This window comes from Drosophila takahashii, chromosome 3L (genome assembly GCF_030179915.1).
Source record: "Drosophila takahashii strain IR98-3 E-12201 chromosome 3L, DtakHiC1v2, whole genome shotgun sequence".
Classification (NCBI taxonomy): Eukaryota; Metazoa; Arthropoda; class Insecta; order Diptera; family Drosophilidae; genus Drosophila; species Drosophila takahashii.
In genome coordinates, this window is record NC_091680.1 from 7,869,148 (window position 1) to 7,894,005 (window position 24,858).

The 24,858-nt window shown below is 41.8% G+C and overlaps 9 protein-coding genes across 14 annotated transcripts in view; 5 read left to right on the forward strand and 4 right to left on the reverse strand.

Annotated features, from left to right (window-relative positions):
• Nucleotides 1-2,360, forward strand: part of app (Palmitoyltransferase app) — a 67,742-nt gene extending 65,382 nt beyond the window's left edge. The window contains exon 12 of one of the 2 annotated variants that reach the window (XM_017141610.3): nucleotides 695-2,360. In XM_017141610.3, the coding sequence (XP_016997099.2) occupies nucleotides 695-1,527 (833 nt within the window). In that variant the 3' untranslated portion in view covers nucleotides 1,528-2,360. The remainder of the gene's footprint in view (nucleotides 1-694) is intronic. The other variant, XM_017141612.3, reaches the window with a different exon arrangement.
• A 200-nt stretch (nucleotides 2,361-2,560) lies between these two features.
• Tsen54 (tRNA splicing endonuclease subunit 54) lies at nucleotides 2,561-4,165 on the forward strand. Of its 2 annotated transcripts, XM_070214714.1 has the most exons (5): nucleotides 2,561-2,693; nucleotides 2,746-2,861; nucleotides 2,918-3,105; nucleotides 3,163-3,977; nucleotides 4,040-4,165. In XM_070214714.1, exons 1-4 carry the CDS (start codon nucleotides 2,632-2,634, stop codon nucleotides 3,937-3,939), a joined length of 1,143 nt encoding a protein of 380 aa, XP_070070815.1. In that variant the 5' UTR covers nucleotides 2,561-2,631; the 3' UTR covers nucleotides 3,940-3,977; nucleotides 4,040-4,165. The 2 variants fall into 2 exon arrangements, with proteins under 2 accessions (XP_070070815.1, XP_044250501.1); XM_044394566.2 differs by lacking the exon at nucleotides 4,040-4,165 and having other exon boundaries at nucleotides 3,163-3,998.
• On the forward strand, nucleotides 4,040-5,443 carry LOC138912913 (adenylate kinase isoenzyme 1-like). Of its 2 annotated transcripts, none has more exons than XM_070214716.1 (5): nucleotides 4,040-4,164; nucleotides 4,215-4,334; nucleotides 4,393-4,535; nucleotides 4,592-4,907; nucleotides 5,115-5,443. In XM_070214716.1, exons 1-4 carry the CDS (start codon nucleotides 4,162-4,164, stop codon nucleotides 4,890-4,892), a joined length of 567 nt encoding a protein of 188 aa, XP_070070817.1. In that variant the 5' UTR covers nucleotides 4,040-4,161; the 3' UTR covers nucleotides 4,893-4,907; nucleotides 5,115-5,443. The 2 variants fall into 2 exon arrangements, with proteins under 2 accessions (XP_070070817.1, XP_070070816.1); XM_070214715.1 differs by having other exon boundaries at nucleotides 5,120-5,443.
• On the forward strand, nucleotides 5,164-9,013 carry LOC108057419 (Adenylate kinase 1). Of its 2 annotated transcripts, XM_017141672.3 has the most exons (5): nucleotides 5,164-5,538; nucleotides 7,190-7,291; nucleotides 7,568-7,690; nucleotides 8,239-8,616; nucleotides 8,674-9,013. In XM_017141672.3, the coding sequence occupies exons 1-5, from the start codon at nucleotides 5,536-5,538 to the stop codon at nucleotides 8,773-8,775; spliced, it is 708 nt and encodes a 235-aa protein (XP_016997161.1). In that variant the 5' UTR covers nucleotides 5,164-5,535; the 3' UTR covers nucleotides 8,776-9,013. The 2 variants fall into 2 exon arrangements, with proteins under 2 accessions (XP_016997161.1, XP_016997162.1); XM_017141673.3 differs by lacking the exon at nucleotides 7,190-7,291 and having other exon boundaries at nucleotides 5,176-5,538.
• A 1,243-nt stretch (nucleotides 9,014-10,256) lies between these two features.
• LOC108057352 (brachyurin) lies at nucleotides 10,257-11,901 on the reverse strand. The gene has a single exon (XM_017141570.3). It carries the CDS (start codon nucleotides 11,399-11,401, stop codon nucleotides 10,547-10,549), a length of 855 nt encoding a protein of 284 aa, XP_016997059.2. The 5' UTR covers nucleotides 11,402-11,901; the 3' UTR covers nucleotides 10,257-10,546.
• A 3,462-nt stretch (nucleotides 11,902-15,363) lies between these two features.
• On the forward strand, nucleotides 15,364-17,368 carry thoc6 (THO complex 6). Of its 2 annotated transcripts, XM_070215163.1 has the most exons (3): nucleotides 15,364-15,531; nucleotides 15,934-16,047; nucleotides 16,102-17,368. In XM_070215163.1, the coding sequence occupies exons 1-3, from the start codon at nucleotides 15,401-15,403 to the stop codon at nucleotides 17,039-17,041; spliced, it is 1,185 nt and encodes a 394-aa protein (XP_070071264.1). In that variant the 5' UTR covers nucleotides 15,364-15,400; the 3' UTR covers nucleotides 17,042-17,368. The 2 variants fall into 2 exon arrangements, with proteins under 2 accessions (XP_070071264.1, XP_016997185.2); XM_017141696.3 differs by lacking the exon at nucleotides 15,364-15,531 and having other exon boundaries at nucleotides 15,850-16,047.
• Nucleotides 17,129-18,848, reverse strand: Est-P (Esterase P). The gene is made up of 2 exons (XM_017141695.3): nucleotides 17,424-18,848; nucleotides 17,129-17,367 (listed from the first exon to the last, which is right to left on the reverse strand). Exons 1-2 carry the CDS (start codon nucleotides 18,808-18,810, stop codon nucleotides 17,129-17,131), a joined length of 1,626 nt encoding a protein of 541 aa, XP_016997184.2. The 5' UTR covers nucleotides 18,811-18,848.
• A 527-nt stretch (nucleotides 18,849-19,375) lies between these two features.
• Nucleotides 19,376-21,128, reverse strand: Est-6 (Esterase 6). Its single transcript, XM_017141676.3, has 2 exons — nucleotides 19,691-21,128; nucleotides 19,376-19,638 (listed from the first exon to the last, which is right to left on the reverse strand). The coding sequence occupies exons 1-2, from the start codon at nucleotides 21,084-21,086 to the stop codon at nucleotides 19,391-19,393; spliced, it is 1,644 nt and encodes a 547-aa protein (XP_016997165.2). The 5' UTR covers nucleotides 21,087-21,128; the 3' UTR covers nucleotides 19,376-19,390.
• A 1,131-nt stretch (nucleotides 21,129-22,259) lies between these two features.
• Miox (Myo-inositol oxygenase) lies at nucleotides 22,260-23,867 on the reverse strand. Its single transcript, XM_017141704.3, has 4 exons — nucleotides 23,719-23,867; nucleotides 23,484-23,658; nucleotides 22,586-23,162; nucleotides 22,260-22,528 (listed from the first exon to the last, which is right to left on the reverse strand). Exons 1-4 carry the CDS (start codon nucleotides 23,734-23,736, stop codon nucleotides 22,420-22,422), a joined length of 879 nt encoding a protein of 292 aa, XP_016997193.1. The 5' UTR covers nucleotides 23,737-23,867; the 3' UTR covers nucleotides 22,260-22,419.
• Nucleotides 23,868-24,858: the final 991 nt, after the last annotated feature.

Genomic DNA, 24,858 nt, shown 5'->3' on the forward strand with positions numbered 1-24,858 from the left:
CAAATCAAAGTTTAATATGGTATTTAGCGATAATTTATTGGCATTCACAGTTGTATACACCTACTAATTGTACTCACAACATTTTGAAAGCATGCTTTAAATTGTTCAATTGGCACCGACTAAACCACCGAGTCCATTATCCATTATCCATTAATTAGCGCCTAGTTTCGGTCTTTATTTGCGCATACTCTCCGCCGTTTGTCATTTAGTTTTCTGTTGTTTATTGATTCAAGAGCTTATCAACTGATGAGTTTCGAATTAAGTTGATTTCGCCCAGTTCCGAGTTCCTCCGGAAGGAGACTCTGGATCAACCGCACCGAACTGCAATTTTGCAAATCAATTACACGTGTATTTGTTCGTTTCAACAGACAGAACCCATTTAATTAAATTACGATTTTAATTTGCCGCCCTCTTTTCAGCATTTATGATTATTTGCATATTCAAATAGTTTTATTTTCCCACAGCTAAACCAAACAAACCATCAACGACCACTAGCAAAAGAGCAATAAAACCACTAGATATAAATGCTCCAAATTGAAATTCGAATTTTAAATTAGTTGGCAAATTTGTTGTAATGAGCATTTGAATATTTTACATGCATTAATTAAACATACAAAAGATTGAAATTAAATACGATTTACTAATCACGTCCTTTTTCTGCGCCCTCTTCCCTTTTTCTCTGTCTCGTTCACAGGTAATTCCAATAGTCTAGCTCAGTTGGTGGACAACGAGATACCGCTGGCCCAAATGGACATACCGGCTTACACCCATCAGACGGCCACGCAGGCGCGTCAGTACCGCCATCACCGTCATCACAAGCAGCGCAGGATCTCCAATGGCGGGACGGTGAGCTATGAGAACCAGCTGGCCACCGCCAGCAGCGAGGATGAGCTGGACGATCCGGACGTGGTGGTGGTGGGCAGTCCGGAAGTGGTGGCTGCCGTGGCGGCAATAGCCTCCAACAAGGCACGCGAAATGCGCAATCGCAGCGGCAGCTACAGCAATCTTTTCGATGCGGACTTCGAGGCGGCCCTGGTCAAATCTTCTGAGGGAGGAGGAGCCGCCGCCGCCGCCACCAGTTCGGGTAAACCCTCGGCGGGTGCAGCTCTACTGGCCGCTGCCATCAGTGGCCAAACGGAGAACACCTACAGCAATGTGCTCCCGGTGGGCAGTGATGATACGGCTGATGATTCGGCCACCCTGCATGTGTACTCCAACATCATCGACGAACGCAAGCAGCAGCAGGCCAGCAATGTGCTATCCTCCACCCTGCTCTGCGATGATCTCGACCTGGACGATCCGGTTAGTGCCTCGTGTCATGTGAAGAGGAAATCCCTGGGCGATGGAGCAGAGCAGGTGAAGTCGGCGGAGCGGCTGAGGATGCTGCACGACACCACGATGATAGACACGGCCTTGGATTTGGACAGCCTGGATGGATCCAGCATGGGCAACAACTCGCAGTCGTGCCTGGTGAAGGCGTCGTCGGGCAAACCGAGTGTTAACTCTGCCAACGTGGCCATAGTCTGAGCGGTCCTTTATTTTTTTATGTTCTGTACATAAGTGTAGATATTCATGTCACCAGAGGAAAGGAGAGAGTATTAAGCGATTTTTAATCTGTTTAGCTACATACTATGTGTGATGCGGTGGCTGACGGGGGGAAGATATAGAAAGCAGCAGGCAGATAAAATATTACCTTAACGCGTTACGCATTCAAAACAGATATATATCTATGCATATATGTAGATGATAATAAGTAAAGCATTTACGGATATATGTATGCATATGTATAATACAAATATGTGGTGAACAATGTTAACAATTCGAGGGCATTAGCGAGGACAAAATAAAGGAGCAAACCAGTACTATGAAGAAACTGTTTATACAATACACGACGCATACATATAAATCAATTATAAGTACATATACATAATGATACACATTTACAATGTACGGTTAGTTATAGTGTATAATTTTTGTATTTAAGTTTTTACAACAGCAGAAACCGAAACAGAAAAGGAAACGGAAACAGTTCAGAGTTTAAAACCATTTGCGGTGTAGTAAGAAACCGAAGAAACAAAGAAAGCCAACTAGAAATATCCTGCAATATACGTGAAGTTGAAATTGTCGAAGCGGAGATGAGAAATGTTAACAGCATAAGAGTTAAAAGCAACAATGTGGTGTATTAAATGTTCATAAATCTACCAATAAGTGTATTTTCAAGGTGTAAAATGTTATATGACATCAATTAAAACGAGTTCGAGATTTCGACAAGCTCCATTGCATTAGAGAGCAAAAATGTTAAGCGTATGTTATGCGAAACTAACAAAACTACAATTATACAAAGAATAAAGATTTATAAATAGAGAAGAATTGTGATTTATTTGCTGGGATAAGGCAAAGATTAAGATTGTCAACTGAGAAATGGTAATGAAATTTTTGAATGATTTGAAAGGAAATAAACTAGATGGTTTTTTCGCCCCATTTATTTTGAAATAAATATTATGTCAACGTAAAAATTTAAGCACGATGACAAACCGCCAAAAACCTATCGATTCATCGGTAAGAGTTTATAGTTTTGGCATGTCTGAACTTGATGGTATGTTTTAACGGTTTATTTTTGGTCACACTGACATGGAGACGAAAACATTGAATTCGGAATTTGTAAAAATTCGTCCAAAAAACGGATATTTAAGGTAATTTCTGACATGGATTAGCTTAGCAAAGTTAAAAATCAAGTAATTTCAGTGCCAAGGAGCTAATAGCTCATCGCCACTCGGAGTTTGAACCTCAAAGTGGAGGATTAAAACGAACCCAAAATGAAGGCACTGCATCGGAACTTGAAGAGCTCAGACGAGCGCAGGGTAAAGATTTGTTATACTTATTATATATTATTTATTATTATTATTATATATTAAAGAACAATTGCGAGCTCAATTGTCAGTGCCCCGGATAGAAAGACTTGGAGGAAGGGCCCTTGCCATCTGGAATGAAGAGCAACAAGTGGCTGAAGTCCTGCGCAAAGATGGTAAATTCGAAAACTTTGGATACAGTGAGCAGGGAAGGCTCTACCTAGAATACTACGAGGCTATGTTTTTATTGGAACTGGTGAGCTACCAAGTATTCCTATAAATCGTAACCAGATTTATAAAACATCCTTTTCAGGGGCGTCTACAATTGGAGTACTACGTTTCAGTGGTTTCAATAGAGCAGGCTTATGTGCTCCTCCTCGGCGAGAAGGAAAGCGAGAAGTATTCCAACTACCTGGTTTATTCGGCTTTATCTCGTGCTGGCTATATAGTTGTCAGGCATAAACCTCCTGAACAAATTCCGGAGCAAGTAACTAGTGCAGATTGCATTTGGGCCCTGCTGAAGGAGAAAGTGGGAAATCAACCAGTACCAGAGCACATTAAAACATCATCTTTGTACGCCGATGTAGAAAAACGAATGGAAGATTTCAAGGAACTCATTACATCTCAAAAGAAAGAAGACCCTAAGATCACCGAAGATTCCATCGATCTAAAATTTAACTCAAAAAAACGCAAGGCGATTGAACAACCTATCGAAGAACCGGTCAGTAAAAAAGAAAAGCTTTCCATAATGGGTCGCAGTCTGGTGGATCACCTGAAAACCGAATCATCGTATGCGAAATTTGAAGAGGTCTTTGAAAAGTTCGATATTGTACAACTTAAAACCAAAGATTATACCAAAGAAAAAGATACAGCTTTGAAAATAACCTTTGATCTGCATCTGCACAACGAGGGCTTCAAAAAGAGTTCCCCAAAAGCTCCAAACTTCAATGTAATCATCCTCCCTTCGCAGTCGGCGTTTCCCACCCACGTCGAGATCGCCCAGATTCAAAATCATCACACCGCACCATTGCTCGTCATATCCGTTAGCGAATCCAAACAGATACAGGCCTTTCTGTACTATATTAGTTGATGATTGCCCATACTGCGGATGTGCCACCTCAATAAATTGTACGTGTTAATATATCTAAAGCTCCACAAAATGTATTTTGTTTACCAGACATTGTTTATAGAGAATGCCGACAATAGAGCGTTCGATAGAACAAGCAAATATTGTCAAAACAATCGAAATCTTACAAAAATAGGTTTTTATTTATATGTTTAGGATTTGTTTTGGCTAAATTTGTGTTCAACTATGGTAAGCTGATATCCACTGGCTGCCCTTAATCTAATGCAAATGTGTTACAGGATGCTCCAATGGTTTGGATGATGGGCGGACCGGGCAGCGGCAAAGGAACTCAGTCCCAGAAAATTGAAAACAAGTATGGATTCAAGCATATTGATCCCATCGCATTGATTGAACAAGAGGTAAAATAAACAAAGAAATGTTTATATTAATTAAATATTAAGTCAAAGTTCTTCACAGATAGCAGCAAAGAGCGCAAATGGTGTAAAATTCGAGGAATGTCAATCGAAGGGAGAACCAGTACCCCTAAGAGATATTGTACCTCTGATCGAGCACCAATTGATGAGTCATCGCGGTGGACTAAAGGGATTCGTCATTGATGGGTAAGGCAGCAACCCATTGCTGAGATTCAAAATAACCAATTGATATTTATTTTCAGTTACCCTGCTGATTTGGAGGAGGCTGAAATTTTGGAGGATGGTTTCGGATCGCCCACTATGATCATTGCTTTGGAGTTGGCCGCAGAAGCCGGAAGTCAACGTACTTCCCTTGCATCTGGGGCCCAAGCACGTCCAAGTTTGTCCGTTTATATAGATTCTTCCAAAGCGGTGATGGAAAGATACGCTCAAATCACTCTGAAAATTGATGCCGACCGACAGCCCGAAAGTGTGTTTGAGGAAATCCAGCTTAATATGGATTCATTGATTAAACGCCAGGATCGAGTGACATTAACTCGTTAAAATCGGATATTCAGGGTAAATTACAAATTAGATAATATTAAGATTGGCCAATTCAAAATTGTAATTATTTTCCATTTAATTATTTTCCTTTGAATTTTTTCTAAAATATTTCTAAATCCGTAACAGTCATAATTTAAATTATAACCATTTCTTTTTGATCATATGATAAGAAATAATATTTTTTTAAACTAAATTGCTGACAAATCTTATATTTATCTTAAGAATAGGATTTTAAGGGCACAGAAGTCTGCATCGCTACCACCCTAGATATAATAATCAAAATTTGAATTGAAAAAGTTCGGGTTATAAGTGGAACGGGCCAAAACAAAAGCACTGGCCGTCGGAAAGCTTCGCAGGAAAGCTCGCGTGAGCGTCTGTCTACGCGCAGTGAAACCGTTAGCCGAATCGGATTGGATCGAATCGAATCGCAGCGAAACTACATTCAGTCACTCGCAACACACGCAGCACAGAGGGTGGTGGAAAATCGGAAAGTCTGAAAGTCGGGCGGCGCAATCGAATCGAACTGGCAAAGGAGGAAGGCTAGAAGGCATCCGGCTACCAAACTACCGAAAATCTCGCGATTTCTTCAGCCAAAGGCCCGCAGCAGCAGCGACGTGTAGTATATCTAGTATACATCATCATCATGGTGAGTGTTTTTTTTTTTTTTTTTTTTTGTGCGGGTGGCGCTGCTGTGATTTGTGTTTTCGTTTCTGCCTATTGCCCAATTTATTTTTATTTGTTTGTAACCTACACGGGAAAAGTTTCGCACTTTGATTTAAAACCCCGATGAGGGCACAGTGAAGTTCTTAAGCACTCAGCTCGACCTTGAGCCACTTGCATTGCACTTGACCTTGCCCGGGGGATGCAATCGAGAAACTTTCGGGGGGCGGGGGCCATAGCTTACGGGCTCAGCTTTTTGAGTCGAGAAATGGGGGGAATGAGAAATGAGAATTCCCCGTCAGCTGTTCGTTGTTTACTGCTCCGGTATAAATAGAGCCTCTCCTAATTTCAATGCTTACGAATCTGTGAAATTCCCCCAAAAACCGCACAAAAGCCACAAACAACCAAACAAATTAGCAACTCAACGAAGCAAACAAAAATAAAAACGAAATTTCACATTCCAAGCCCCCAGTCGAATTTTGACGTCAAAATCCCGATTTGAATAAATTTACGACCAGTTGCCCGCTACACAGGAATTTCTGGCGGGGCTTTATTCATTAGTCGCCAAAAAAAAAAGGCAGTTAAAATGTGTTTATTGGCGCTACTCGAACTAGACAGTCATGCCGGTTTTAGCCTTAGTCGCGTCGCTGTATTAAATTGTCAAAACAAAGAGACACAAACAAAAAATAGCAAGATCAAGAGCTGGCTTCCATAAAAATTCCTCCGAGTTAGCTGGACAGTTTTCGAGTTCCGTTTGAGCAGAAAGCATGTGAGAAGTTCTCGCCATAATGCTATAATTAAATTGATCCATTTGGGAACCTCAACAACTGGTAAACTATCACGTAAAGGTTAGTTTTTTGAATTATTAACCACGGGCAATCCTTGGAAATGACATTGAAAAGTCACTGAACTACTTTATATACACATCAAGAAATTACGTAAATGAGCCTAAAAATCATAAATTCTCACACGCAACAATTTTAATGCGTCGAAATGTGCTAAGAGAAAAGCAAACTAAAAACAACGTCAGAGAAAATGAAAAGCCCCGAATTTATGCTCTAAGGAAAACGCAAAGGTGCCAACAAATAACCTGGGCATTATCAAGATGTTCAAAATCGTTCATTTTCTAGTTTCTATTTTTTTGCACCCAAAACTTTCGATGAGTGCGACAATGCGGAACACAGGCTGATATCGGCGGGGGCCTCGGATACTATATAAAAAGCTGATCTGCAGAACCCAGCACACACACGCTATATGGGGGCGCTTCAATTGTTTACAGTAATTGGGATTTTTTGATGAAATCATACCATTAACGAAACGATTTGTGCGAATGGAGACGAGGTGCCAATTGCTTTGAATTGCCCCAAATATCAATGATGTGTGTTACGCAGTGGCTTCTGTTCAAGATCAATGTCATGGGCCCATGTAATATTTATAGTCAATATATATACCTTTTTTTTCCTTTGTACGACTGTGTAGCGTGTCGGCAAACATTGAGGTTTATTTGCTGCTGGCAGAGTGCCCAAATTACTAATAAACACATATTAGCAAAGCCAAAAACATCTCAGATGTGTAGTTCAATAACACTATAACTTTGTGATATCTAACCAACCCCACCAACTGTCTCGATTGTGTAGTTATTTATGTGTCACCAAAGGGCCATGAAGAAGGAGGCCGAGGATAAGCTCAAAGCCGAGGAGAAGCTCAGAGCCGAAGAGCTACGTAGGGCGAGAGCCGCTGTAAGTAGCCCCTCCGGATTCCAAATCGATGGGCACTATATATGTATCCACTATATAGGATTACTTGATGTATGTGGCATGTTCTGTCTGGCCGCCGCTTCACCACAAAAAGTTTTTAGACCCGAAAAGAACCCTTTCTTTCTTTGAAAACCAACCCAATCCAACCCTAACCCAACTAAGCTTGCGTACAAAAGTGAACCACTAATCAAGCTAAAATTTTAGATGTTTCCCCGCTTCGGTGTTGTGAGCCTGCTAACCCCGTCTCTGTCTTTACAGTCTGAAATCCCCATTATCTGGATCTTGGGTGGACCCGGCTGCGGCAAGGGCACTCAGTGCGCCAAAATTGTGGAAAAATACGGATTCACACATCTGAGCAGCGGTGATTTGCTGCGCAATGAGGTAATTTGGCCAGAAATACTGGAATAGTTCCGCTATCTGTTTGCAGATGTGGCAGAATATGATTGTTTTTGTCTTGGTAATCGTTTTCGAACTTAAAGAGCATTGATTTTATACCGTATACCAAATCTATCTTTTATTTATTCTAAACATCCTTATTTAAAATAATATTAACTGCAAATTACTATTGTACAAGACCTTATATGTGCAAGAAGCTATTAAGATAATGCAACATTTTCTAGATCCATATCCATCTGTTTTTTATTGAAATCATCCATACTTAAAATTTCTAATAATTTCAAATTACTCTTATTCTATAAGAGTACTTCTGGGCAGGAAGATATAAAGATAATGAAACGTTTGCAATTATTTAACGTTCGGACATTCTAAATTGTAGTTCAAAAATGTTTCTGTTCCTAATCACTCTAATTTCTGATATCAGTATTAAGAATCACTACATCTTGTTTAATAAAAGAGTTTATCTTTTAATCCACGCTTTCGTTATTCATTTTATTGATTTAGCGCAATACTAATACTCCTCTATTTTACAGGTGGCCTCTGGATCGGACAAGGGTCGTGCCCTGCAGGCGATAATGACCACCGGTGGCTTGGTGTCCAACGATGAGGTGCTGTCGCTCCTCAACGACGCCATCGTGCGGGCCAAGGGAAGCTCGAAGGGCTTCCTCATCGACGGCTATCCGCGTGAGAAGGGCCAGGGCGTTGAGTTCGAGAAGCGCGTTGCTCCCGCCGATCTGGCACTGTACTTCGATTGCTCCGAGGACACGATGGTGCAGCGAATTCTGGCACGTGCCGCTGCATCGGCTGTGAAGCGGGAGGATGATAACGAGAAGACCATTAGGGCTCGCCTGCAGACCTTCAAGCAGAACACCAACGCCATCCTGGAACTCTATGACGCCAAGACCCTGACGGTAAGCATTTCGAAAAGGTAACCCCCGATTCAATTAACGTCTTTACCTTAAACGCAGATCAATGCCGAGCGTGACGTGGACGATATCTTTCTGGAAGTCGTCCAGGCCATTGACTGTGTGCTGAAGAAGAAGCAGCAGAATGCCGCCGCCCAGTGCTAGTGAAATGCGAATCCATTAGAAGGAAACCGGTACCAAAGTTAGCGACGCAAGCAACATTTTTAATGCACTTTTTAGCGCGAATCCCACAATCTCAAAGCTGAGCACAAATGAAAGCGAAACACCAAATAAATTAGTCTAAATCTATATTATGTTACCACATTTAATGGCATTATCCTTCAATCGTCCAAGCGAGCAATAATTGATATAGTGCTTTAAATAAATTTACACATTGAAATGGAATCCGATGAGTTTGTAAGATATTGATGTACTTAGAGATGCATCGTAAAATGCTGATAATTAATTGAATAATTCTATAAGATGCTAATAAAGGCTAAGCACGATTTAGGGCCAATTATTCATAAACTAATTGAAAGATCCAAGGGCGCGTGTGCTTGAAAGGAAAACATTCGAAAACATTCGCCTTGAAGGCGGCTGCGAGAGCCACGTGATTTATTATCGAAAACTACAAGTTCATTTCGTTCACTGAACCAGTTTGCTATCAGCATTTAAATGTTGTGGGAGTGAAGTAGAACAGATTTAGCCTCGCAACTAAATACCTTGCTAAATATCTCATTTACATGGATTTTTCGCAATCAATTAAAAAATATTGCGTGCTTTTTGTGGAGCTGCATCGAATCATTTACTTTTTTACGTTTAAATATCGAAGAAGACTTGAACTATATAAGAATTTTATTGAGGAACTTTCGAAATTCTGTGAATTTATCTCTGCTACACATTAACAAGTTGCACCCGATAAACTGCCCCGGTCGCCATAAATTATATGGCTTTGCTAGAGCGAGTTTAAATTAGAGCGAGTCATCGGGTTAATTGATCGACTGCCTCGAGAGTTTGAAATCCGTCGGGGAATTGTTTCTGAGCCCAGTTAAATCAGAAGTATTTCGGGCCATTAAAGATGATATCGATTTTGATAAATATGCCATCGAAAGAATCTTCTAACCAAAGAGTGCGTCATGAACTTCAGTTTGAAAGCAAAATAGATCTGACACAATTCGAATAACAAAGGCCGAAAGAAAATCTTGTCAGTTTCGGACTCCTCTCCAAACTGAAACTGGTAGAAATAGAATCGTCCATCCATCACGGAACTAGATACCAAGTGGGACAGACGAGCGTCATCCCCTTCGAACTGGAGTGGGTTCAAGTTCTTAAAGACCGCGTCGAGTGTAAAGTCAACACACAGAAATATTATGTAAAATAAGTGGTTTTCGAAAGATGCCCAATAATTGTGCGGTTCGTAAATTATGTAAAACGCACGGGGGCAAAGGAAAACAAAAAATGTGGATAGAAAACGAAACAGTTAAACGCCAAGAAATTATCACTTGGCGACGTAAAAGTTTTTATCGGGCGATTATCGCCGCTCGAGATCAGATCCCCAAAATGCGGGAATTCCAATTCCACAAAAATCAGCATGACTAAACAGTCAAGACAGAAAAGCCGAAGCAGGTTTTTGTGTGCTATTATTATTGTTATTGTAATTTTTGTTTTTATTTTTTTTTCATATACAATTTCTTTATATTTTTGCATCATTTGTTGCTTTCTTTTTGTTTGCGGCTTGATTTTTATCTCTTTTCGCGCTGCCGCTGTTACTCTTACAACTAAAATAAATATAGATGTTTTAAATAGTTAAAGCTAAAAACAATGTACAGATTTCAATGAGAGATATATCACAAGATTGGAGAATTTCTTTTGAACATAAAGCTATAAAGATTCAGTCAGTGGTGGTGGGGATGAGCTCGCTCGTCGAGGACCCATCCTAAATGAGATTGTTATCACTGTACTGATGATGATGGGGTCGCTGGTACTGCTGATGTGGGGCGTTATGGCCGCCAATCTTGCTCTCGATCCAGTCCAGGTAGTGCGTTACCCGGGTGAATCCTCCGGGAATATTGGTCTCACAGCCATCGGCGGGTCCGAAACTGGTAATGCCCACCACAATCTGGGTGTCCTTGAGGACCAGAGGTCCACCCGAATCGCCGGTGCACACTGTCTCGTCCTTCAGACCCTTGGCACAGATCACGCCCGCCGTGACCACATCGTACTCCTGGGCACACTCCCCATTCGAGATCACCTGCAGTTCGGTGTACTGCATCGAATCCGAGTTGGTCATCTCCACCATGGCGCCCCACCCACTGGCCACCACACTCATCCCAGCGAACTGATCCTGGCGATATCTGCTGGGCAGCGCGGCAGGCTGGATGCGCGAGGTGAATCCAATGTCCTGCGGCAACTTGACCAGGGCAATATCATTGGCCGCCGTCTCCGGATTGAAACGCTCGTGGACAATGAACTTGTTCGATCGCAGGACCAAACCGCCCGACTGCTCCGTATCCTCCACGCTCTTGGTGCCCAGATACACGTCATAGTGGGTCACTCCCATGGTGCAATGGCCGGCGGTGAGGATCCAGCGGCGATCCAGCAGAGTTCCGCCGCACAGGATGCGTTTGCGCCACAGCTGCTTGCCGATGAGCATCACCTGGTAGGGGAACTTCTCGATCCGCCCGAACTTTGCGTGTCCCAAAGCGTAGCCTTCCGTGGATGTGGGTTCCCAAATCAGCAGTAAAATCATTCCCAATCCCAGCAGGTGGGCCATTCTGTTGTTGATAATCATTTTGAATTTATTTACTGCACTTGTTGTCACTGATCTTTTTCTCGTTTTTGCAAATCTTTGGGGATTTTTGTATTTGTTTTTTAACGTTTCTTTTTCAGAGTTCTGCGCGCTTTGAGTGTTCGCTTCAATCTAAATCCATTCTGATGGGGCCGTGATATTTTATACCTCGTCGCTCGCGCTCAACCAAAATATTTCGCCGGCTATCTCAGGCTGAGAGTGAGCCCAGCTCAGGTTGAATTCTCCGCTCATCTTGGCAGATCGGCAGATCGGCAGACTCTTCTCCGGTAGCCTGTTGTTATGACAGCAAACAAGTCGTAAAATCTCGTTTATAACGCTCAGATAGTCGGCCGATTTTCATTTTGCGCGCGTAGCCAGGCAAAGTTCAAAATTTTTCAATGGGAAACGGAAGTGGAATTGGGTTATTTTGATTGCGTCTATTCCCGAAATATCATATTTCGGGCCTCGATGATTTCAACACTCTCGCGAGAGGCGGAGGATGATTCCACGAATTTGTATTTGCTCAAATTTCATAATTTGGCAAGAGAAAATCGAGATACTAGTTGGCGGGGCAATAGACAATAGAACAGGTATTCCAGATGGAGTTGGATGGAGCACCGCCCCATTGGGGTGACAAATACGATTTTAATTATGTATAAACTCTAGTGGAATTCTGATTAAAAGACTCGTTTTGTTTGTCGTTTTCCTTTGGCTTTATCAATTCAGACAGTTGGAAATGTTTCATTCAACTGAAAAAAAGATGGAATATTTTTTTGAAAGTTGCTTTTGCGCATCTCCACTGGCATTTTCGTGATCCGTAAACAACGGGGGGACTCCGAATTTTTTCTCTGATTCAGTGGCGCCATAAGAATTCGTCTCCAATAAGTTATTCATTTACGCCTCAAAGTCCAAAAATGTTGCTAATTCCAAGCAAAACTTTCGGCCAAATTTCGGGAGAACGGCGATGAATCAAGTTTGACGATTGTTTTTTATAAACATATTAATATGTAGATTGCGCTCCAGATCAAAATCACAACAATGCTGACTCAATCAATGTTATTGTTCTACTGTTTTCTTTTTCCCTCGATTTTCCTGTTTTCTTTTCGATCTGCGCAGAAATTCCAAAAAACCAAATCAAAACAATCAATCGAAATGGAAGTTAATTTGCTTGGCGCCAGCCTGTTGCGTTGTTAATGAAAACAACGGAGATTGGCGATCGCCTTCATTTTATTTACTTAATTAGCAGCCGAATTGTAAAAACACCCAGCAAATGGCTTTGTTTTTAACACGGATTCCAGTACGTCAATGATATGTTAATCCTAAGGCGGGGAAAAGGAGTAATGCTAAGTGATCCAGGCGAATACACGTGCCTCTTCATCGAATAGAGCATCCCGAAATCGGAGCTCTGAAAATCCCCTATAAGCTTAATGTTTGCATTACTCATTTGCAGGTTCAAGTTTATAAATATACAAACAGTAATAAAATTAATTGGGCACAAAGGTGCGAAACACTTGCTACGCCAGAGTTACGGGATTCCTGGATTTTGGGATTGATATCCCTTGAGAAACAGCACGTGTAGGACATATAACTACAACTTCCCGTTCTGGGAGGTGTCTTTTATTGATGGACAGGCTAATCTTCCAATTAGTTTTCAGCACATCGTCAAAGTTTATAGAACAGGTTCGGGGGACCAAATAAAACTTTACTTTCTTGCCTTTTCGGGCCAATTTGAGTTTTAGTGCCGCCGACTGAATGCATATTTCATTTTTCGCCGAATGCTTTGAATAAATTACCCCGAAGAACCGGCGAGATTTATTCGACAATTAAAATTTAAATTACGCGACCGGGAATCCGAGATGTAAATTGATGCAAATGAGGGCCCGGGAACACCCAAAAAAAAGAAGAAAGAGCGTTGTTTTTCGACCGCAAAAGTTCAGCGGCTCTCGTCTGTGGCGCCAGAAATGTTGCTTACCTTGCCCGAGAAAGTAGCTGACCTTGACGGAATTCGGAATTGCAGATCCGAATCGGAATCGAAATCGGAGAGATATCAGCTAGAAAGCTGGATCCGAATCGGTTCGAACTGACGTCTAATTAGGCGCATGTAGAGTGCATTGACCAAGATTTTGGCGTCGGCGTATCGGCGAAATGGGCACATCAAATCGGCCATTGACGTCAGCTAACGCTAACACCATTTGTTTCAGAGATCCGATCCGAAATCAGAAATCCGAAATTCGAAATTAATTAATGTGCCGGCCGAATGAGCTTTTAATATGCAACGGCGTAGAACCAGTAGTCGCCATACCACTTTTCGCCAGGCAGTAAAAGTTCCACTCCCGAGTTCCCGAGGGCTCGATCTGAAAATGTTTCTCGGCCAGCGACTTGGACAAACTAGATCCGGTTGGACCTCATTTTATGCCAAAGTGAAGACAAGACCGAGTTGGAGATTTGGATGGAGAACCCCGCGATACAGCAAACAATAAACAAAAAAGAAAGAAGAAAGAGCCGCTTAGAAGAAATTTATAGCGCTTGGGGATTTCCCAAAAATAACCGAATACTGGGCCACAAAAACAAACTCCCATGACGCTGTGTAGCAAACAAAATTTGCTGAAATTCATCAAAAGCATTTATCATTAGTCGGTAGAGAAAGATGATCGCTTGATCGCTTGATAGCCGTTAGCCAAATGTAAAGAAACTTTTTGGCGCCAGTTACCCAGACTAATGCGATATATTATCTTTGAAATAGCCATTATAAACTAGTTCCCGTCTGCAGTTCCGACAACACTGGAATTCCCGAAAAACACGTGCGAAATGCCAAATTCGAATGGTCCAATAAAAACCTAAGAAAGTCGTCAAAACAAATCGTCTTGGAATCTCGATTCGAATTGGCATAATACGTCAAGTTGTCAAATTAAATTTGCATGCCATTAATATGCTGCCAAATGAAGCGCAGCTGAAGTCGCTTATAAAACTTGATATGTTTTGCCCACAGATAAGGAATTGATTAAGCCGGAAAACCGCCTTCCAAACCCGTAATGAAATACAAAGCTCACGCCCAAAGAGAAGTTCTGGGGTTTAATGGGAATCGGGGAATTTTCGATATTCGGAATTTATGCGCTGGGCCGGACTATGTGAATTATGCTGCGACAGATCGAACAGCTTAGTGGCGCCGAAATAATTAATTATAAATCGACTGTCTCGACATTAATAAGCCATCGGAATTTGCATATAAATTAGAACGATTAGAACGGTCGAGAACAACAGCCTTTAAAATGTGTATCAACAACGCAAACAATAGAATAAAAGTTAGGATGATACGTGACTTCTGTATTATACCTAACATTTAATTTCAGAATAGAACTGATAAGAGTATTTAACTGAAGATGCGGCAATTTAAACATTAAATTCCAATTTATTGTCAATTTGTTCAAGGATTAATGTCTTGAAAAGCTTTTAAGAACGAAATTAATTATCTCTATCTATATTAAATTCTCTTTTTCTGTTTCTAAAAACGGTAAGAAGACAAAGAAATATTTGTTTGTAGCGTTGATCTAGAGATTGGAAAATTAAGATTGTAATTTGTATTTCTCAATCAGCATTGATAAACACACAACATCGTAGAATTTATTTGGTAAATAAAAGCTCGGGCAAATTATGCTTTGTTTGATTGGTAAACAACGGAAACCTGATGTTCATAGCCATTTAATTTGAAGCTGTCTATTATTGTTTTCCAATCATAAGTTAAGTGGGCAATCTCCATTCGTTTATAAGCAAACATGAACATGAGCACGCTCTCCAAACTCAAAGAGCGCTTCAAAATTGACGTCATATCGAAGACTTTTCCACAACTTGATGATTCACTCTCGATTCCAATCCAATTTACCTAGTCGATTTGAAACGTCATGGTGGGTTTACAAATTCATATTTTTAGGCGATTAGTCAACTAATAATTTCGACAGTCTGAAAGGTCTCAGACTTTCTTAAAGGTATTCTCTCACTGTGACAATGCAAATAAATATCGGCTTAGCGGAATGCCATCGAACTTTATGTCTGATTAAAACAGAAATTCCGATTTTAGGCCGCATAAGGCAATCCAGCTCTCAATTAATGAAATTAATCGTAAATAAACATTTACGGTAAGTACCCTTACTTCAGAATGCATCTGTCATTCGATAATTCAAGGCACACACATGGCGAATAACATTATTTATATGGAATGCAAATTGCGATCGCCAGCGAGCGATTTTGTTCGTATAATTACAATTACAATTTGGTGTATTTCCTCAAAATCAAACAAATTGAGAATGATTAAAAACAGGTTCTTCAAAATAAATTCAAATAAACATTACGTTGTCTAACGGTTTAACGTTAGCTACGTAACAGTGCGTACACTACGTAAGTGTGACCTTTGGCGGGCTTGGTATGTTTATGATTTGACGCAGTATATTTTGGTATATTACGTAGAAACGGTCTTACTAAATAAACCGGCGTAAACAAAGCGATTGAAATTGGTTAAGTTAATTAAATTTAATAAAAAGGATGAAGCAAAAGGATCTGAAGCGTGCCTATAATAATGTCCTGGCGCAGGCTATATCCACCTCGCACCAGCACCTCTTTGCAGGCAATCTGTTTGGTGATATCTTCGTGCTCAGGTGAGGATCCAAAAATTGGCGCGATTTCTTAATTATTTATTACTATTTTTACAGGATTAAGGAACTGGACAAAGGTTCCGAGGAGCCGCCTGGCAAACTGCAGATCTTCCCGCAGGGCGGCGATGTGGACATCAATTACCTGGCCTTCCATCGCGATTTCCTGATAGTCGGTGCAGTGGGTCTGATTTACGGATTGCAATGGAACGAGGAGGAGGAATCGCTGGCCACCAAACGCTCCTGGGAGGTGAAAATACCCATGCAGGTGGATGCCGTCGAGGTGCCGGATGTGAACTCCATGTGGCTGGACTCGGAAAACAGCCTCCTGTTCGCCGGCTGCGGCGATGGAGTGATCTACCAAGTGAGCTTGGAGGATGGACGCGTCCAGCGGGAGTACCGTGGTCACACGGACTATGTGCACAGTGTGGTGGGCAATTCCAAAGGACAGATCTTCTCCGGCGCCGAGGATGGCACCGTGCGCGTGTGGAGCACCAAGCAGCAGGAGCAAACTGCAATGCTGGAGCCGCACAAGAACCCCAAGCTTTTGCGACCGGATTGGGGCAAATGGATAGGAGCAGTGGCCGTGAACGAGGATTGGCTGCTCTGCGGCGGTGGACCCAAGGCCGCCCTTTACCATCTGCGATCCCTGGAATGCACCCGCGTCTTTGACTTTCCGGGTCGCGTGCATCTGTGCGATTTTGTGGACGACTGCGTCCTCATCGGCGGAGAGCACAATCATGTGCAGTCCTACACTTTAAGCGGAGCCCTGCAGGCCAATATTCCCGTGGAGCACACAGCCTGCTACTCCGCCGTTTGGCAAACATCGCCCATTAAACTCATGTCCATTGCTGGCTTCAGCAACAAGCTGCACATCCTCAAGGACTTTCGCTTCCTAGACAGCAAGATTGATCTGTACGGCAATGTGCAGGGGGATGAAAACGATCCGGAGGAGGACGAGGAACTGATCGAGGAACCCCTGACAATTGAAGCGGCCTGAAGGTTTAATAAATCTTTTCTTAACTTGCAATCTTTTTGGATTATGTATATTTATTTCCAAACTAAAATGTTATATTCTTTAGGGAAACTAATATAATTGCTCATTCTTACAACCGCTTTGTGTTATTCGCAGCACTTGATATTGTTTGCTGTCCAAATTATTCTGGAAATCGCACTCGCCAAATTTCAAAGTTCCCCTATCGTCAAGTGCAAAATCCTCCAGCATCTTTATGAAGTTTCTTGATATAACTTCTTCATCTGGTCGAATGTCTTTTCGTAGTGTACCAACGTTAAAGATCAAGAAAAAGTCATCTCCATGGACGGTACCTTTAAAAAGTAAAACTTTAGGACTTGTAATTATTGCAATGGAAGTTTATACGAACCAAAATAGACATCAGTGCGATTGGAGAGCACCTGACCCACTCCGGAATCAGAAGGATTATCGTAGACAAACGAGTAGACAGGACTTTTGCCATATTTTCGATGAAGATCAAAGGAAATTGGTACGCTATTTTTAAAAAGAATATCGGTAAACATCCGCTGCAAGTCCCAATAGCTCTCCACACAAAATCGCCGATCTCCTAAGTACTGCTGTCTGAGGATTTTAGATAACTCATCCATATCCCTAATGGTTTCCTTGGAGTTGCGGTAGAAGAGCAAGTAAGGAGCCCAGTCAAACCACCGATCATTGAGTTTATCAATCCAGGTTTCACCGGTTGTTTTATTCTTCTCCAACAGTTGAGCAGCGTTATAGCCTCCATCCTCAGTGGTGTATGTTACAACCCAAGGAACTTGTGCGAATCTGCCGCTTTTAATCACATCCCTTGGATCCTGAGTGAGAAATGCATCTGGAGCATCTGCAGGCTCAATCACAGGACCAAATACAGAAAAGGGAACGTATGAGAAGACGAGGAAGCTTCGAACGGCGGTAACTATTTCACTGGCCGCCTTGGATTTTAAACAGCGTTTAAGTTCCGCCGAATCGTTGGCCTGTCCACAGCCCACTATCCGACCCAGCTCAAAGGCACGACCTCGTCCGCCCGGCTGGACAACCCAGGGATCCAGGGCATTACCGCTCACCGATATGGCTGCCCTGGCCAACTGGCTAAAATCCTCGTGCAGGAGTTGTAAATGAGCCGATGCTCCGCCTGCAGAGTGACCAATGACTACAATATTATCCGGCATACCACCAAAATTGGCAATGTTCTTCTTGATCCATCGTAGTGCCAGTCGTTGATCCTTCAGTCCATAGTTTCCTGGCAAATCCCTATCACCGCTGCTCGCGAAACCCAAGGGTCCAAGGCGATAGCTTATTTTTACCACAAGCAAAGTTCCTTCGCGCATAAGGTAATCATGTCCATATAATGCTGTCCCACCGAACATGAAGGCACCACCATGGAGCAGGACCACAACAGGAAAGCTAGTCCGACTTTGGTTCTTGGGCTTGTATATGTTTACGGTTAAGCAATCCTCATTCCCCACCAGCCTACTGCCTTCCTCCCTGAACTGGTTCCACTGCAAACAGAATACTGGTGGCTGAGTGGCGTTAAAAATTTCCACCCACTGATGACTATACGGCTTAGGAGCCTCAAATCGTAGTTCCCCTACTGGAGGTTCGGCATAGGGAATCGATTCGTAGCTGATGTAGTGACCATTATCCCTGCCACGGAGTTTTCCATTAGGGATCTCAACAACCAAGGGGTCTGCTCCAGTACCTGAGAAGGCTATCAGCAGCAAAATTAGGCACTTCAACCATTTGAATAAATACATGCTGCGATATTCAACAAAGTATTATTGAAACTGCGAACAAACAAAGGTTGCCCCGATTCTTTATAGCCGCTAACAACGAGCCTTCCAAAAAATTAAACGCGTTTTGAGAATGCTATGTGAGTAAACGATGCCGAGCGGTCAGTTGTAAATTAGCAAATTATAAATATATACACTGATGGAACAAAAAATAGAAACACGATTGATTTTTTGAATTTTTTTCTCTAATGAAAACTTAATCCTAAAAACAAGAAATTATTTTTGTTTAATTAAAGAAACTTTTTTAAAAAATTAAAGAAATAGATGTTTCTTTTCTTTAGTAAAAAATTCAACAGAATCAAAGAGTTTACATTATTTTTTTCACAAGTGTCTTCAACTGTTTGTTTTATGTTAATCATTTTAATTTATGCTAATATTAATAGACTAGTGCGAGCTTGCCATCAGCATAAATTTCCTATAAACCATATTTTTCGTCTGGGGTCAGAAATTCGGTTTCAGAATAATTTAAAAGACTTTGGACTGAAAAACTGAACTTAAAAAGAGATCTGTAAAATCAATTACAATTTTATTTCATTCAATAACATTAGGGAAATTCTACAAATTTTTTATTCTCACATCCCTCCCTGTCTATGGATAATAAGTTGAATTTCTCACTTCCCACATTATCTTCAAAAACACATTCACCGTATTTCAAAATGCCATTCTCACTGAGAGAAAAGTCCGCTAGCATATTGATGAAATTTCTAGAAATGATTTCCTCATCCGGACGCAATTGGGGATCTCTTACAACGTTTTCGAATATCAAAAAGTAGTCGTCACCATGCACGGTTCCTAAAAGAAGGCTTCTAAATAAAGTCGATTCAGTAAGTAAATCATAACTTACCAAAATTAACATCCCTTCGACTGGTCAGCACCTGTGCAATTCCTCTATCGGCTGGATTATCATACACAAAGGCGTAGGCGGGACTCTTTCCATATTTCCGGTGAAGATCCAAAGAGTCCTGTGTGCTGTTCTTGAAAAGAATATCCGTGAACAGCTGCTGCAGTTCCCAATAGTTTCCGGTACTAAATCTCTGATTGCCTACGTAATCCTGCCGAATTTTCCGGGAGTAATCATCCATTTCTTTGATGGTCTTTTTGGAATCCCTGTAGAACAGTAAATATGGCGCCCAGTCGAACCAGCGATCGTTGAGTTCCTCAAGCACCGTCTTTCCAGATTTGTTCCAATCCTCCAAAAGCAAGGCGGCATTGTAGCCACCATCCTCTGTCACATAGGTCACTGCCCAGGGAACTTGTCCGAACTTTCCGCTCTCAATCACCTCACGGGGATCTTGGGTGAGGAAGGCGTCCTGAGCATCCGATGGCTCGATCACAGGACTAAATGGTGCAAAGGGCACATAGGAGAAGATGAGGAAGTTTCGTACGGCGGTAACCAATTCACTGGCCGTCTTGGATTTAAGGCACTTCTTGAGCACGGCCGAGTCCGCAGCCAGTCCACAACCCACAATGCGACCCAGTTCGAAGGCTCTGCCTCGAGCTCCCCCCTGAACAACCCAAGGATCCAGGGCATTTCCGCTAAACGAGATCGCCGCCTTGGCCAACTGGGCGAAATCTTCCCGCAGCAGCTGTAGATGCACCGAAGCTCCACCAGCAGAGTGACCAATAAGTAGAATATTCTCCGGCTCACCACCAAAACTGGCTATATTTTGCTTGATCCATTGCAGAGCCAGGCGTTGATCTTTCAGTCCATAGTTCCCCGGCAAATCCGAGTCACCGGTACTCGCGAAACCCAATGGCCCCAGGCGATAGCTTATCTTCACCAGTATGAATTTGCCCTCACGCATCACGTTCTCGTGTCCATTCTGCGATGCCGCCCCGAACATGAAGGCTCCTCCGTGAATGTGGGCCACCACCGGAAAGCTGCTCCTGCTGCTGTTCTTCGGCCTGTAGATGCTGACGGTCAGGCAGTCCTCCTCTCCGGCCAGCTTATTGTCTCCCTGGGTGAACTGATCCCACTGCAGGCACACCACCGGTGGCTGGGTGGCATCGTAGGTCTCGGACCACTTTTGTTTGTACGCCTTCGGAGCCTCGAATCGCAGCTCACCCGTGGGGGATTCGGCATAGGGAACCGACTCGTAGCTGTAGTAGTTCCCATTATCGCGACCACGCAGCTTCCCCTGTGGAAGCTCCACCAACAGCAGAGGGTCATCCGGATCACTGGCGAACGAATCACCGAGCCAAAGGCAGCTCAGCACAAAGATGAATCTCACGCAGTTCATGTTGCTCACTCCGGCGAGTTCAGACCGCAACTATCTTGAGTTGTGGAAGCGGCGGCCCCTTTTATTCGATCGGCCGGCTTATCGGCGCCCGGCCACCTGAACAACCAGTCTCAATTGGGATCTGAGCATGCTATGAGATTAGATTTCCAGTGCCAGGCTTTGATTTGGGCATAACTCTTGGGTGGACATCCATACGATAGCCGTGTACAAATTAGGATTGTTACATATTCACCCCCGTTTGCAGTCTATAATTTGATTTAGTTCATTTGATAGACATGCATCTCCAGCGAAATTGCCAATCCCACTTGAGGTGAGACATTTATTATGCAATCGCACTCCCAGTCAACTTGATTAATTACTCTATATGCATGTTGTGTTTTTGTTTATACATTTAAACAGATGGCTCTGATAATGCACTTTTAAACGAAACCGTTTGAAAGCCGAGCTAGGCATCTAATAGCGTTCTATTGGAGCTAGAAACCTCAAGAAAATATATATAAATAGGTATGATTCTATCAATAATTTAAAAAGATTATTAAATTAATTCATATACAAAGGACTTCTACGCTTAATTTTAAAATATTCTTAAGCTTCATTGAATTTACACAAGACACTATACAATATTCATTCGTCATAATAATTTTTGTAAAAGGATAGCAAACCTTTTTTATTGGGGAAGATAATTAATGATTGTTTTTGGAAGATCTGCCTTTATATTCTAGAACACATTGAGAGAAGTCAAAAATATTACAAGTTAAATGACTCAATTTAAACACATTTTTTGCGAGTATAGGGTATTTTGTATGTTCTTCTATTTTGGAACTTATGTATATTAAAAAAAATGCACTATCATTTAAGGAAAAATACAAATTTCTGATAAAAAATCATTAAGCAAAAAAAGAGCGGAAGGTATACTCAAAAAAATGTCTACTTTTGACAGATCGTTTTACAATGTTCGCAGCCCAAAAGTATGTTGATTTCTTTGCACAAGTAACGTATTAAAACAAGAGGGAGTCATTTTTTACCATAGCCGTATTTTTAAATATTACAAAATGCATAACCCAGATTTTTTAATCTGTGCGCGCATATTTTTAAAGATATTTTTGCAGTGTAAAATGTATATTATTATTTTTAAAGACCACCTTAAAAGTTGAAATAAATAAAAAACATTGATTTTAATATTTGTACATTGTTTTTATATGGGATTTACATAGGTATAAGGGGTTTACATGTATTACATTACGAGTATATGGTTGTCTAAGAAATAATAAGTAATCGTTTGGGAAATAAACGATTTTTGGTAAGTAAAGGTTTATAAGATTAGCACTCTCTCTTAAAATTCCAAGACTCCGGGGAGATATTTGTCGATCAGGGTCTGGTAATACGGCCACAAAGCATCAATATCCGGAACCACCTCGCTCTTCGTGTACAAATCGTAGCGACTGCAAGGAAGGATTATTATTGAACCGCAGATGGATTAGTTGTACAAATGAACTCACTTGAAGATCAGCACCCACTTCTTGGTCTCCGCGTCCTGGGGAGCCTCCAGGTGCTTGTAGTCACCGCCATTGTGCCAGGGGTAAAACGAATGGAATCGAATGATGTTGCAGGCCACATGAGGCAGCTTAGTTTTGTTGTGCTTCAGCACAGAATACATGTACTCGTCGTGACCCCAGGACATCAGCAGGTTGTCCACTCCACAATTGGGCTTGTAGATGCCCAACTCGGTGTTGTAGGCGGGATTATCCCCATCGGGATTGCCCTCGAAGCTCTCCTCGCGGTAAACGATGCTGTCGCCCCAACGGCAGCCCACGGCGAAGGTGTCGCCCACCACCGCCCACTGTGGCTCACCGTAGAAGGCCATGATCTTGCCCAGATCGTGAATAAGGGCCGTAAGATGCAGCCAGTCGTGCTCCGGAAACTCGGCACGTGCCCGCTCGGCCGCCTGAAAGGCGTGGATAATATTGGGCAGATCCAGGTCAGGATCTGATTCGTCCACCAGATCGTTTAGCTTCTCCAGAGCCTCGCGCACAGTCATCTTAATCGTGTTGAACTTCAGCCAGTGATCGCGACGACCTGGTACGGAAATGGATATTTATTAAGTCTAAACTCATCTAGGATCCCCTTTTTATATTTAGGTAATTTTCAATATTTTTCTAAACAGTTTACAAACGATATAACTGGTCTAAAACTGCCAGGAATTGTAGCTTTAAAAACTTCTTTAAATTGTTTTAGAATTTAAAACAATATTATTTTATTAATTTTTTTGTAAATAAATAAAGTTCAATAGTTTTAGAACTACACGAATCTAATATATTATTCTTCTATCCGTAATGGAATATTATTTTCCTTAGGATAATATTTGTTTTCACACTATTCACTAAGCTTTAAACTCACCCTTGACAAAGTCCACAGTTTGATTCAAGTGCATCTGACGATAGGTCTGTCGCACTCGTTCCTTCAACGGATCGGTGGTGTCCACACTATAGTCCCGGAATTTAGAGGGATTCTTGTCTGCAAATGTGGGCTCAGGTCGCATGAGCTCCGAAGGATCCAGAAGGTGGACATGGTTCTATCAATTAAATTCACAATAAGAAACCGTTTAAGACCTATCGGTTTAGATTTTTTTTACCTCCGCAAGGATTCTCATTTTGATAGAAAGTTTATATTAAGTTATACAAAAGAACTTGAAAATATTTTGGGTAGTAACCGCGCACTTGAACGAGCAAATCACTTTTGAATCGCTGGACGCTCAGAACTCACACTTTTATAGGCCGCCGACCATCGGAAATTCAACGGAATTCGCAATCACATTCCCATATAGTACACTCTCTTCTATTCCAAGTGTACTCGAAAATGATTTATAGTACGTTTGTTATTTTTCAAAACACGAGAGTCGCCTGCGTCGCTTCCCGTGCGGCCTCTCCCAATCGCTATCAATATTACGTCTGAAGCCCGGCTCAAATATTCTAACTACCATATAAGAGGGGACTCGAGCCTATTACATTCGGTTTTATTACGCCTTATCAGGAGCCTGGGACGCCTACACAACGGCAGCCCAACTTATCTGGAGCTGCATTACTTTTACCCTCCATAAATTCATATAACTGGAAGCTGCACTTGACTGATAACAACGAAAGGCTGGCAATAAAAAAAGAATCTGCTCTACATTTATCTGGACCAAGTCCAAGGCCACGGCATTGAGTTACGAGTCTGATTGTCAGGGTCGTTGCTCGAGGACTCTTGAATGTATTCCTTAAACTTATGGGAAACTCTTGATAAAAAAAAATCTACTAATGGGAAAACAATTCTTTATGGATTTTAAGATCGAATACAGTTAGTACAAAATATTCTAGGAATTCAATTTGTTAGTTCTAATTAGAATTGAATTATAATTTTTGTGGTTTGAGATCTACTCATCACCCAGTGAAATTTTAAATGCAATATTATAAAGAACTAAAGATCACAGTTCTATTTCCATTAAAATAATGTATCATTATTACACCATTACGCCATATTATATATTGATTGATGCTTATCTTAAAGAATTACAGTCTTGGCTAGAAATATAAATGATTTGGTTGCTTTTCTTATGTAGGTAACGTTCCTAACAGATTTTAGCGGATGCCCAAACTTCGGGCAATCAGTTTTCGCCTGGATCAAAAGTCACGCCTTAAGCCCCCCAAAAATTCCTCCCATAGATCTCGGGCTAACCTTGAACAACCGTCAGGAAGGCAGCTAGCCCATAAACAGAAGCCAACGCTCCAGATCC